General features: G+C 37.3%; 1 protein-coding gene and 1 pseudogene across 1 annotated transcript; both read right to left on the bottom strand.

Moving 5' to 3' along the window:
- LOC107849417 overlaps nt 1-4,462 on the bottom strand; it is a 39,022-nt pseudogene extending 34,560 nt beyond the window's left edge.
- Nucleotides 4,463-5,398: 936 nt separating this feature from the next.
- LOC107850487 (pleiotropic drug resistance protein 2-like) lies at nt 5,399-13,726 on the bottom strand. Its single transcript, XM_047400806.1, has 21 exons — nt 13,546-13,726; nt 12,628-13,146; nt 12,413-12,533; nt 11,941-12,029; nt 11,683-11,767; nt 11,319-11,609; nt 11,150-11,240; nt 10,155-11,055; nt 9,822-9,982; nt 9,331-9,434; nt 9,070-9,235; nt 8,893-8,991; nt 8,592-8,722; nt 7,833-8,165; nt 7,401-7,691; nt 7,227-7,310; nt 7,011-7,144; nt 6,661-6,888; nt 6,391-6,562; nt 6,045-6,299; nt 5,399-5,945 (listed from the first exon to the last, which is right to left on the bottom strand). Exons 2-21 carry the CDS (start codon nt 13,038-13,040, stop codon nt 5,676-5,678), a joined length of 4,419 nt encoding a protein of 1,472 aa, XP_047256762.1. The 5' UTR covers nt 13,041-13,146; nt 13,546-13,726; the 3' UTR covers nt 5,399-5,675.
- Nucleotides 13,727-14,047: the final 321 nt, after the last annotated feature.

Here is a 14,047-nt window from a genome sequence, read left to right as displayed (position 1 = left end):
ATGATATGTGATTGAATCAGATGAAATTTGAATGCATTGATTTTACATGAGATAGGTGGATGCCCGAAGAAGGCGTTTGAGTGTAAGGGCTCATCGCTGGAAATCGTGTTTGCCGACATGGAAATTTGGTACCCTGCTTTGTGATCTTGCGTACCTGACTTTATGTCATTCCCAAGTTGGGACTATGGTTAGGAGCCCTACTTTGTGATCTTGTGCACTACCATTGGGTCGAGACACCCTGCTGTGTGATCTTGTGTGACTTTCCCTCACTTATACTCTAATCTCGGCGGCAGCCGAGGTTTGACAGTTGGTTTAAATATGATATGTAGGGTATTCCACCTAGCTCAGCTGCATTACATTGTTGTTGAAAACAATTACATTACGCCCATGTGTTTTCAAATGATTTGATATGAAACTGCTTTATAATGGCTCTCAACTATATTTTGTAAAAATATTATGTTTGTTTTGGTATCTCTGCATACCAGTACTTTTGTATTGACCCCCTTCCCTCCCAGGTTCGGAGGCACATTCTAAGGGTTCAGAAAATTAGTAGATTCCTCAGACAGATTTGCAGAGTCACTTGGTGAGCCTTCTATATTTCGGAAGGCCTGATATCTGGCAGTTTCATTTATCATTTATATGTTTTGGGTCTACTGGGGGCCTTGTCCCAGTTTTTAGCTAGATATTTGTTTCAGTCATGTAGTAGAGATTTCGCAAACGTTATAGAGATGTTATGTTGAGATTGTGGGACATTATTCCCCATTATTGATTTCATATGATTCTTGACCATGTTTCCATAATATTGTTTATCTTTTACATTTCTTTTATCATATGAGTTATGTGCATGATTATCAGACAAATAGGGGTGTTTCGGACCTTCATGGTTTGGAATGCTCATCACGGCCAGGGCCCGGTTCGGGTCGTGACATATACAGGCATAGTATTCAATACATGTTTGATTAATATTATCTTACCTCGTGTTGACAACCTGTTACATTGCCATGTTCCTATCTTTTTGAGGATTCTTGTAGCCATATCTGCAAAGTATTCAATCTTTTTTGTGCCTGCAAACAAAGGACAACCCAAATAGGTGATAGGAAATTCTTTCTTCTTCACCTGAAGGATTCTAGACACTATATTGATCCTTTTAGCAGATATGTCCATGTCCATTAAGAAGCAACTCTTTTCTCTATTTATTTGTTGTCCAGAGCTCTACTCGTATTTCTTTAGGCAATCTGTGATCAACTCTAGCGTTTTGGTTTTACCTGAACAAAAGATAATTAAGCCATCAGCATGATTAATTTTTGGTCCAATGGTATTCATAGTGGAACCATTGAAAAAAGGATTTTCAAAGAGTTTATTAAGCATTAAAGAAAGGACTTCTGCAGCTATAAAAAGAGAAGGTGATATAGGATCTCCCTGTTTGACTCCTCTTTGGGATTGAAAGAAACCATGTCTTTTGCCATTGATGATAACAGTATACCAATTATTTGATAAGAGATTCCACGCATTGTGTATCCATCTATCATCAAATCCCATCCTTTTCATAACTGTACAGATAAATTGCCACGAGATCCTATCATAAGCTTTATTCATATCAATCTTAAAGACAACATTTCCCCCTTTGTTCTTTCTTTTAATCTCATGGATTATCTCTTGTGCCAGTAGAACATTCTCACCAATTGCTCTTCCTTTGATGAAACCGCTTTGATTCTGAGAAATGATCTTTGGGAGAATGTGAGTGAGCCTGTGGTTCATGACTTTAGAGACAATTTTCAGGGTGATTACTAAGACTAATAGGCCTAAAATCAGAGAAAGTTTGAGGTGACTCTACTTTAGGAAGTAGAACCAGACATGTGTTGGTAAAGTATTTAGGCATTTGAGCACCATTGAACACTGTTTTGACTAGTTGAATAATGTCTTCTCCAACGATATCCCAGGCTTTTTGAAAGGAAAGTGCACTGAAACCATCTGGCCCCGGAGAACTAATAGGATTAATACCAAACAATGCCTCTTTAATCTCCTCAGCAGTAGGCTCCATAACCAGTGTTTGATTGTCTTCTTCTTCAATACATTGAGGAATAAGATCCAGAACACTGTTGTCCACCATAATATTTCCCTGGGAAAAAAAGATGTTAGTAGAATTTTGCAGAAGCTTTGCCTATCTCTTCTTCACCCTCTATCCATTTGTCATCATCAACCTTGATTCTATGAATTTGAAGAAAATTTCTTCTACCTTGGACAATAGAGTGAAAGTATTTAGTGTTTTCATCTCCCTCCGGATTCCATTTGAGATTTGCCTTTTGTCTCCAGAATGTATCAACATATTTGTGTTGGATGATCAATTCAGCCTTGGTTCTATTTATATTCATTCTGTCAGTCGGGTCCAGTGTGGTCATGTATTTTTCCTCACTTTGTGACACCGCTTTTTCAAACTGTTGAGTTTTCTCAAAAATATTGCCAATATTGAGTTTAGACCAAATACTCAATGCTCTGCTAGTATGCTTCATTTTCTGATGTACCTACCAAAAAATAGTGCCATTAATCTGAATATCCCAACTATCTCTAACAATGTTTTGAAAATCATCATATTCTGGAAAAGAAGAAGGAAACAGAAAAGAAAGAGACACAAGAGAAAGCTCAACATGGACTTGATCAAACTTCTACAGAACAACCCAAGAGTATTACAAACAATCACGATGAGCTACACAACAATCCAAATGAGCATCAAGAAACTCGAAATAGGGGAAGAGATGCGTCGATTAACAATGCCCCCTCAAAAAGAAGTTTTAGAGGAAGGAGTGAACCCCCTAAAGGGACTTACCTGCCAACTGGGAACATATTTGGGATTGATAAGCCTCATCCTACTTCATTAGCTGGATTTGTCAACCAAGAGGGCATCACAAAATTGAATAACGTCGAGGAAAATCAAGAACAAGCCAACAAACAAATTATGACACATGAAGTGCCAAAAGACAAATCCAATATTGCTATGTATGAAGGAGGAAAGGATCTTGCAAAGGACAATAGCAACAATATCAATGATGAAGCTGGAATACAAAAAGAGCCTACAGTTCCAGAACCAAATAACACGATAACCATCAAAAACAACCAGGAACTCCAAATAGACATTCTTGATGATGAATTGGGAAGAAGTGGGAAGTGAAAAAAGCAAGAAGTTAGGAAGGAAAGTTGGATCTCGTGGAAGGGCGCAAGAACCTGGGGAAATAAGTGAGGAAGCAATTGCTGCTATCACGCAAAACAGCTTTGATGAGCTAATGGAGGAAGAAGAAGAACAATTGGTTAGCACAGGTAAGTCCAAGCCAAAAGGTAACAACAAAAAGGAAAATGTTACAGATGATGAAGACTCCAAATCCCAAGATGAATGGGCCGACAGAACCTCATCCGAAGAAGAGGACACTTCTAAGGAGTCTTCAGGAGAGGAAGGAGATATACCAGATAAAGAGAAATTATGCACAAATATTGGAAGGAAAGATAATAGTGAAACAGTGAAAGATAAAGGAAAGCAAGCTATATTAAGGCAAACTCTTAAATACAAAAGTGAGCAGGATGTCACGGGTATTCATAACACAAGGAGTAAGAACGGGATCTCAAGAAAAAAAAATTCTAAATAATCTTTCAATGATTAGAGCTCTCAATTGGAACATAAGGGGCATGAAGTCTCAAGCCTCAACAGAGAGGTTAAGATTCTTGATTGATAGTCATAATATCTCTTTAGTTGCGATTCAGGAACCTTTTGTTAAAGAGACAAAAATTGAGAAGTACAAGAATTCTTTGGATATGCATAATTGTTTTGCAAATTGTAGCAACAAGATTTGGATCTTCTGGAAACATGGCTTGGATTGTTCGATCCACTCTAGTGAAGATCAAATGACTACTGGTAGGATTTTATGGGAAGGCCATTACTTTTTTCTATCAATAGTGTATGCTAAATCAACTACTTTGGGTAGGGAGGATTTATGGATGTACATGAGAGCCTTTACTACTACTATCAGTTCTCCTTGGGCGGTTATTGGTGATTTTAATAGCATACTAAGTGCGGAAGAAAAATTAGGGGGCAAACCCCATAAACTTAGCAAGAGTATCCCTTTTATGGAGTGCTTATATGACTTTTCTCTTACTGATATTGGCTATACTGGTAGTAGCTTCACCTGGGGTAATGAGCGAAAAGAACAAAGTATTATCTGGAAGAGATTAGATAGAATGGTTTGCAATAACTCTTGGAATGATAGCGTCTCCCATTGTAATGTTCATCATCTTCCAAGAGTTGGATCTGACCACTGCCCCCTACTAATCACTTTCGGCAACAACATTGACCATCATATAAAGTACTTTAGATTTCTTAACTTCTGGCCAGAAAAGTTCTAAACTTTCGTCAACTTTTTGACACTTGCAGTTTTTTCTACCTAAATTTGGGGGTGGGGGTCATAAATATGTGTGAGCTAATTTCTGCAAAATTAGTACTAATGTACAACAATAGATAGTATTAGTTTATAATTATAATGTTTTCTATAACTGAAATGTTCGAGTCAGCTTACTTGTCAACTCATGTCAGCAACCGATACCATGTAACTTTATATCGAACAATTTATGAACATTTAATAAATAATTTGAATTCAGCTAAATCTATATGTTACGTGTTATTCTCCTTGAAAGTGAAATGACCTTGACACAGAAAATCTGTTTAAAAGGTTTTAAAAAGGTTGTCATAATGCATTGAAATCTATTATCTAAGCAATATTTTAGGCAAATATGTTACTATCTTAAAGTTACAAAGTAATGGGAAACTTTCAAAAATAGTGTATGTTTCAAAAAGAGTTCACCAAACTTGTTTTTGGTGAAACATACACTATTGCAAAATCACGCGTTATATAACAGACTTGTATTTTAATGAATGTGGATGAGTTTATCTATCAAGTCGAAGGAAAAACAATCATCCTTCATCATTTTTTTAATTTTTAATTTTATTGTATACCTCATGCACATGTATGCGTTTATTCATAAAGGGATCTTTTCAACTCAATGAACAAAGTATTATAATTTGTTCTGAATTTTCTAATTTACTTGAATTCTGGCATAATTGGTGTGTCATTTAAGAGTATTGCTTGGGGGAGATTTTCTCTCAAGTGATTTTTATGCTTTTTAACATTAGCTTTCATAATATGTAGGTTACTGATCAAATCTTATCAAATAATATTCGTTTTAGTATGTTTTTCTTTGTCATCTGATTTATCGCCTTAATGGACAAAGGTCAAAGACTCTTGTAATTTATCCATTTCTCATTTACAACATACCCAGTGAAATGAAATAATACCTGTATAGAGGGTACTACACAGATTGATATGAGATACACGTGTGATGTGCATGACACACAAGATGCAACGTAACATCCGCATATACTAATTTTATTCAATGTACTTGAGGGGTTTTAGGCCACCAATTTCATTGGACCGCCCTTGGGTGGACGAAGCAGAAGCGGAAATTTCAGTATATCCTTTAAAGCCTGGTGACTTTCTGGATTCTTTTTACATAAGAAAAAATTGGGATTTCAATATACTTTGTAGCTATAATTCTGTGACAAATTATATTTGCCTAGCTTATGCACATTTCTGTGTGTAGGCTACATATTCTATTCTGACTTCTCAAGTTTCAGTTTATCTCTTTTGGAAATTCAAGAACTTGATGGCATAAGCAAAAATAAAACAGAAGAAAATTGCCCATACAACATGCACTGCAGCAACAACTCCCAGGAAGTCATGCTCAAAACCAAAGCTCTCCTTCAGATACAACTTTAATGATACCTCGCCACCTCCTGGAATCTCAATGGGGTTGATTTTGTCACCTACTTGAGACGTTACAAGGCCATATATTGTCCATGCCACTGGAGAACCCCAATAATACCATCTCCACCATATCGGAATTTGCTGCATATGTAATCATGATTTTATCAGAAAAAATATGTGTGATAGCAAGATTCTTTTTAAGTTACTATTTTCATCATGTAGTGCTTGGTGTATACTTACCGTTCTTGGAATGAGGAAACCGGAGAACAAGTTCCAAAAGCTGAGGAAGAAAGACATTACGATAGCAGCAATGTGGTAGTTCGGAGTGAGTGCAACAAGCATCATACCATACATCGTGAAGTAGACAAAGCACATGAAAACAAAGAAGTAGAACAAAAAGAACTTTCCAACTGTCCAGTGGAACCCGATCATTGCATAAAGAATTAGGCTGTAAACTAAAGTTTGAATCGCGACATAGATAGTCTCTATTGCCACCTGCATACGGCATAAGTACAAATTACTTCTTAACAGCCAATTGATATTCTAGAAAATATTACAGTACATGTTTAGTTGATGTTACTCTTACCTGAGCAAATGCATAAGGGAGTGCAGAATACATTCCTGCTGCTTTTTCCCGGTAAAAGACTGTCCTTTCTACAGAAACAACAGACTGTACGGCTGAAGTATTAGTTCCACCTAGGAACATAACTGCAGCATACATAGCTCCAACTATATTTAACAGGTCTTGTAGTTTGGACCTGTTGTCACGATTAGTCTATGAGATAAAAAGTGATGACAGAAATAGCAAAATTTTATTGTGCAGTGTTGGTTTTGGGAGTCGAAGAAGATTACTCACAGTTGGTTCCCCTTGTTCCAAAAAATGATTCCGAATATTACTCCAATCATTGTTGTCATAGCAAACCGAACGGCATTATACTGTGGATGCCTCCAATAGGACAAGTGTTGTTTCCAAAAGCAAGCCTTGCACTGTTCAAAAAACGACTGGGAGTATTCCGTGGGGAAGTGAAGATCTTTGGATCCTGGGGCGGGAGTGCTTAGTTCTTTGATAAGTTCTTGATTCCTCCTGCAAAACCGAGTAATGTAGGTCGAAGGGTTAGTAATACCAAACCAGAAAGTAAAAATAAAAATACTACTCAATCTTCTAAATCACCTATAATAAAAATACTACTCAATCTTCTAAATCACCTATACAAATCAGAGTTGGCATAAATGTCAGCAAAGTCTACTTGAAGTTGAGTCTCAACAGCCGAAGCCGAGATATCCAGCATCCAAGTAGCAGGATTATAGCCTTCTTTGATTTCAGGAACCCCTGGAATAGACTAAGAAAAAAAAAGTTGTTTAGTTGTTGATTTGTCCTAATAGTCACCCGCACCCATAATCTGATAAAGACATGATCCTCACTTGAAAATATTCGATCAGTAGGTGAGAATGATGACCAAGAGGCCCTGCATATATGACTTGTCCTCCTCTTTTCATCAATAACAGCTGCAAGAAAATCAGTAGAAATGATTATGACAACAAGCAGGTATCCACAGAACATAAGTTATGAAGTCCAACATTGCTTGCAGTAATTACCTCATCAAATGCTTCGAAGATATCTATGCTTGGTTGGTGGATGGTGCAGACAACAGTTCTGCCGGTATCCACAGTGTTTCTCACAGTTCGCATCACAATTGCTGCAGCTCTAGCATCAAGCCCTGATGTTGGTTCATCCATGAAAATAATAGATGGATTTGCTACCAGCTCTACAGCTATAGTAAGCCTCTTCCGCTGTTCAGTTGAGAGACCATCTACCCCTGGAAGGCCTACGAGGGAGTCCCTCAGTGGATTCAACTCAACTAGCTCCATTATTTCCTCAACAAAATTCTAAACATGAACAAAAATCGAAGTCAGTCCTTGACAACCTTTTCTATGAAAACTGTCAGGATTTTTTAGGAGGATAATCCGAAGTACAAAGCAAGACTTCATTAATAATACGAAGTAAAAGGATAAGATAAGAGCGCACACCTTCCGTGTATGTTCTTTTACGTCTGGAGAGAGACGCAACCAAGCTGAGTATACCAATGACTCATAAACAGTAACATGTGGAGAATGAATGTCATTCTGTTCACAATAACCACTTATGCGAGCAAAAGTTGATTGATTCTTTGGATAACCAGAAATGTTGATGCTTCCTTCAATGGAGCCTTCTGTTTTCCTTCCTGCTAAGACATCCATCAATGTGGTCTTTCCAGCACCACTCACACCAACTAAGGCCGTTAGGACTCCAGGCCTGAAAGCACCACTGACATCTCGTAACAATTGGAGACGAGTCTCGTCAACTCCTTGGGCTTTCATTTCCTGAATAAGTATTAGAACCATATTAAGCCACAGGCTGTCATAACAGATTGTTTGGTAACTCAAGAAAGCTTATTAGTTTAGGAACTTTGATCAGAATCTCTAGAAAATTCTCTGAATTAGTACATGTGACTAATAATGGAAAGCAAGTAGTTCTTACAAACATGACGTGTTATTGTTGTATCACCATTTTCATTCAGACTGGAGAAGTTGGCTTGTATGTCTAAAACAGTAGTTAACTAACAGGCAGGTGTTTTCAACCTGTTAGTAAACATTAAGCTTTAAAACAACATTAAGCTTTAAAACAAGTATATATTAACAAGTTAACGTTTAAATACCTTGGGAAGCAACTATTCTTGATTGCCAGATAATTAGTAAAAAACAAATCATAACAAAGTCAACGTTTAAATACCAAGAAAAGTTACTTACAGCTGGCATATCGACATAATAATTGATATGATTAAATGCAAGGGACAGTGGCTGGAAAGGAAGCACCATTCCTCTTCTCTTGGCTTCTTCAATACTTGAGTTGTTAGTGTTTCTTACATCCATAATTATACCTGTAATAATTATTCAGGGTATTAGACTACTTACAAAGTGTATAGCCAACACCAGAATCGCGAACTTGCGAGATAGTTTACAGACCTTCAAGACAATTATTAAAAACAAAACCATTTTGTACAAATAAAAGCTGTAAAAATGAGAACTAGAAAAAATCAGTAGTCTCGACCTTCAGTCATTGGAGCTGTAGATGCTGAACTCCATTGCATGCGCTTCTTCTTCTTACTTTTGTCATCATCTGAAATAACTGATCTAGAATCTCCAAATGCTGCATTTTTCTTACATGAACTGATCAGAACCAAAGACAATTTAAAACTTTAAATAGTGTGGAAAATCTGGGACTTACGGTTGATATATGTCAGTGCCAGGATAAAGCAAAAGTTGAACAAAAATGAGAACGCAAATAGGGCAACAACACAGAACCAGAAAACACGGTCTTCTGTATACATGCTCCTTGCCTTGAGAAGAACCTTGCCGACCGTTGGCTCAGAAAATCTCGGGTCATTGTTGGGCTGCAAATATGGATAGAATGTGTCAAGATAATTAATGTTGATGAAAGAAGTTAAGCCAATATATGCTGCTATTTTTGTGAAATGGTAGAGCTTACAGTATTCCATCTTTCGTCCAGAAACTCATTGATGGCCAGGGCATTCTGTCCATATGTCATAGGAGATATGTAGTAGCCCCATCTTATCCATGGTTCCAGGTCATCTGCACCAGTACATAAAAATGCATTCAAAATATTGGACATGCCATGTGAAATTGTCAATTTTTTATGACAACCGCAGCCGCCACCCATCAGGGGAGCATAGGGTAAATATCGCTCCAGTGCAATAGTCGCAAACCACACAGGAGAGGTAAACCACACTAGGCACATCTCGTGCGATGAGCTTGGCCGAAAAAGCATGCAGGGTGTTTTGAACCTCAGAGCCACAATTTGGGAGATCCCCTGCTCGACCAACTCGGCCACCCTTGCGGGTCGTGTGAAATTGTCAATTTTGTAGATCTCCTGTGCACCTATAGTCCTAGACTATAAAAAAAAACTCTCTGTAACAGAACAGAGAAGTTTCCAAATTCCGAGTGTAGTTGAAAACTAACCTTTTGCGACGATGAAACCACCAAGCACAAAGACTATCAGTATTGTGAAAGTTGCAAAAGTGCCAGCAACTACTTGAGTCCTTCCGAGTGCACCAACAAAACGGAATAGAGATAAAGCCGACTGATGCAAAGCAAAAAATACCAAGAATTGGCGAAAAAACCTGAAAATGTTGTAGGTACAAGAATGTAAGATTGAATTCATATAATCTAAACTAATTGTCATATGTGCACCATGAATATACATTGACCAAATTTCATGACTGAACAGTCTAACAAATAAGCCACATTTCACCACAAGATATTTTGGCTGTTAGGATTGAGCTAAGAACATACCTAGTAGCATCAGGAGCAAACCCGATGGTGTAGTAAGTAAGTAAGATCCATATCAGTGACTCCATAAAAGAAAGGGGAATTCTTAAAAGCCAAATGGGGAGAGCGAAAGCCCAAGCTGGGTAAAACAAAGAATCTCTCTGCTTAAAGAACACGGGAAGTCTGAAAACGGTAAGTGCAAGCTCTGCTGTACCATTAAACATCACATTGATGAGGCTGAAAAACAAGGCACCATAAAATTTGCCTCCATCTGCGATCTGACCAGTTTTCATCTCTGTCCTAAAGAATACTGTGAAGGCAATAATTGACATTACAGTGATCTGGAATGTCTTAAATATGTATAGGAAGGAATTCCGCTTCATCAATAGCCATTCCCTCGATAAGCATGCCTTTAGGAGTTCCATGTTGGAGATACCATACTTCTCGGTAACCAGTGCAGCAGGATGGGCTTTGCTTTTGTCATAACGAACTCCAAGGTCATTAAAAAGTTGCTGCCCGACATGGAAGTTGCTAAAGCGTTCTGCGAATTCAGCCACTGAAATATATTGGTAAGGTTCATTTTTCCTGAACCAATATTGTTCTTGGTCCTTAAGAGAAGTAACCTCTTGCAGAAAGTCAGCAACTCCTTTCCTTTCCGGGCATTTGAATCCAACACTCTCGAAAAACTCCAGGACATTCTCACGTGGACCCTGGTAGACAATTTTTCCCTCAGAAAGCAATATAATGTCATCAAAAAGATCATAGGTTTCTGGTGCAGGTTGAAGAAGAGAGATTATCATGGTTACATCCATGATATGGACCATCTGCCTCATGAACTTCACAATTTGAAATGTGGTTGAACTGTCAAGGCCAGTTGATATTTCATCCATAAAGAAAACTTTAGCAGGGCCGACCAACATTTCTCCTGCACATTAGATGTTGTCAAAGGAAACTCGGCAAGCAGGATAACAAATGTCATATGATGATCTTCCTTTGATTGACGTGACAATTCTACATACCTGTTGTGAGCCGCTTCTTCTGTCCGCCAGAGATACCCCTTCTCATTTCATCACCAACCATTATATCAGAACATATATCCATCCCAAGTATCTGTAATTCACTTCAATAATCAGTTCTAGTTGAGTTTGTACATGCAGGAATGATTACGAGTTCAACCAGGAGTCTAACCTTAAGAACATAATCTGTGACAAGACTAGATTCTTGGCCCACAACAGCTGTAGCTTTCATAAAGGCATCGATTTCAGGATCAGGTTTGATTCCTGCATCCTTTTCACGCCTTGACAATTCAGTAAGGAGGTCATACCTTGTTCCAACTCCTAAACAACGTCCTGCAAAATCCAAAGTCTCTCTAACTGTCATCTCTCCATGATGAATGTCATGCTGACTAATATAAGCACATGTCCTTTGGGGGATGAAATCTGACAGTTCACGACCACAGTAACTGATTCTTCCGTTCACCTAAAAGAGCACATCGTCACATAACTTTATTAAAACTTCCAGGCCACATATTGAATGTTCAAAAGTCGCTCACTCTTAGGTCCTTGTCTAGCACCCCAGCAAGTGCCTTTAGCAATGTTGTTTTTCCAGAACCAGGAGGCCCAAGAAGTAACGTCATCCTATAAAACAGAAGAACCACAGAATCAATATAGGAGTTCCAATCTCCATAATGCCCTGCCAGACCATACTAAATAACGTGATATACTGTAATTGTACCCAATGGTAAACTAAATGAGATATACCTAGAATTCATGTGTCAACTCTAAATGCAACTGTAGTTTGACGAACATACCTTGAGGGTCTTACAATTCCATTCACATCACGCAGTATGTTGACAACCCTTTTCTTTGAAGGGACAATCTTGATCTTTTCAAGAAACCCCTATGAAATTCGAATATAAAAAAGAAATGAATCACCAGTACAAGTATCAAATTATATCAGCTAAACTTGGACAAGTACAATGAAGAAAAAAGTTGAAAAAAATAAAACTTGAACAAGTACAACAGAACTAAAGGAAACAAAGGAATTGTTGTCAATAAACTTCAAACTACAACAACAAAAAAAGAAAAAGAAAAACTGATATAATCCTGCAGGTGGTCGGGGGAGGTAGTATGTAAGCAAACCTTACCCCTACCTGGTGATGGTAGAGAGGTTGTTTCGATGGACCCTCGACTCGAGGAGAGATGAAAAAGAATCAGCAATAACAGACAGTAACAACATCAAGATCATAAGACAAATAAGCAAAAGAAACAATCAGATAGTACCTCTACAAAATTGATGGAAGCATTCCAGAGAGTAGGCAATGCTCTAGATCCAACATATGCATCTCCATCAATACAAAGATGCTCAAACCGAACTTCAACTTTCGGAATCTCAATTCCAACCCTGTTCCATACATACAATATATATTCATGATTAACACATAATTGTACTAAGATCAATGAAATTTCTTACTACATTTTTTTATTTTCATACTCACCTATCAGTCCTGTCTCTGAGTCTTCTAAGAAACCTCTCGTTATCTTCCTCGACAACTTCAAGAATATTTTCTAATATCTGTTTCCTGTCTTGTAATCCAAGATGAACAACATCAACTTCATGATAATTAAACTTTCCATCATCCAATGTTTGTCTCAAAATCCCTTTCCTTAGCCTGTCATACGTAGGAAGTCTCTCAATAGCAGCCCATCTTAGCTCTTGTTCGTCGTCGTTTTCTCTTGCACTTTTCTGAAAAACATCACCTCCTGGTGCAGTAAACATTACTTCTCTAACACTAGCTGATGCCCAACTCCTTGAACTTACTGATCGAAAACTCGGCCTCCTTTCGCTCTTACTCATGGACCGCCGGCTTAGTGACTTGGCCAGCTCATCCCGGCCTAACGTTGCATCCATTTTTACCCTCTCCAATAACCTCAAAAAACACAAAAATACCCTTTAAATCCTCTGTTGCAATGAACTTTCTGCCACACACAAAAGATTGAAATTCACTTGATCAAACCTGTAACAGAGAAAAACAAGAAGAATTAACCTAAATAGTCATTCACCGACTGATTAAACTAAAAATAGCCAAAGAATGTGTAATATATGTTTACTTCATGTACAATGTGTATGATCATGTATAATCAATGCATAATTTACCTATACCGGCTAGAAAAACGTTAACAGTAAATCAATCCAACTACTTGTGTGAAAGAGTCCCTCTACAACAATTTTGTTAACATAACACATTACTCCAATTCTCTAAATTCCAACAAAAATCCAAGTAGCATAAATAAGAAAACAAACTCAATATAGGAAAATTCAATATCTCAAGAAAATAATGGATGTGAATCCATAATTTAAACTCTATCTAGTCAACCTTTAAAGTTCTTATTATTCAATACATTTAATTCAGTACCATTCGTTAATTTTTACACATAAATTTATGTTCAACATCGAAAATGTAACACTAAATCAGCTACTGCCACAAAAATCAAGAAAGTTGATGGAACAGTTTAAAGAAAAACTATAAAGAACTTATTGAAGATTATGCAACAAACCAAGAAATGTACCAGTAAAAAAGAATTATAAGGAATTTTCAAACAATTTCAATTAAAAGTCATCTTTTTGACACTGCAGTTTTTCTTCCTAAATTTGGGGGTGGGGGTCATCAAAACTAGGTGTGAGCTAAATTTCCGCTAAATTAGTCCGGGCCAGCACCACTAGCAACATATACAAGTAACTCTATCCAACAGTTTATAACTGAATATTTATGAATATTAAATCAATTATTTAAAATTTATGCAAGTATGAACAGAAATTATCGATATGTTACACGTTAAATTTACCTCTAAAGTGGAATAACCTTCACTCAGAAAATCTGTTAAAAAGTATTTTAAGAAATTGTCATAATGCATTCA

The sequence above is a fragment of the Capsicum annuum genome, chromosome 12, assembly GCF_002878395.1.
Source record: "Capsicum annuum cultivar UCD-10X-F1 chromosome 12, UCD10Xv1.1, whole genome shotgun sequence".
Lineage (NCBI taxonomy): Eukaryota > Viridiplantae > Streptophyta > Magnoliopsida > Solanales > Solanaceae > Capsicum > Capsicum annuum.
The sequence above is the reverse complement of the archived record's forward strand: the minus strand, read 5'-3'. Positions and strand labels throughout refer to the sequence as shown.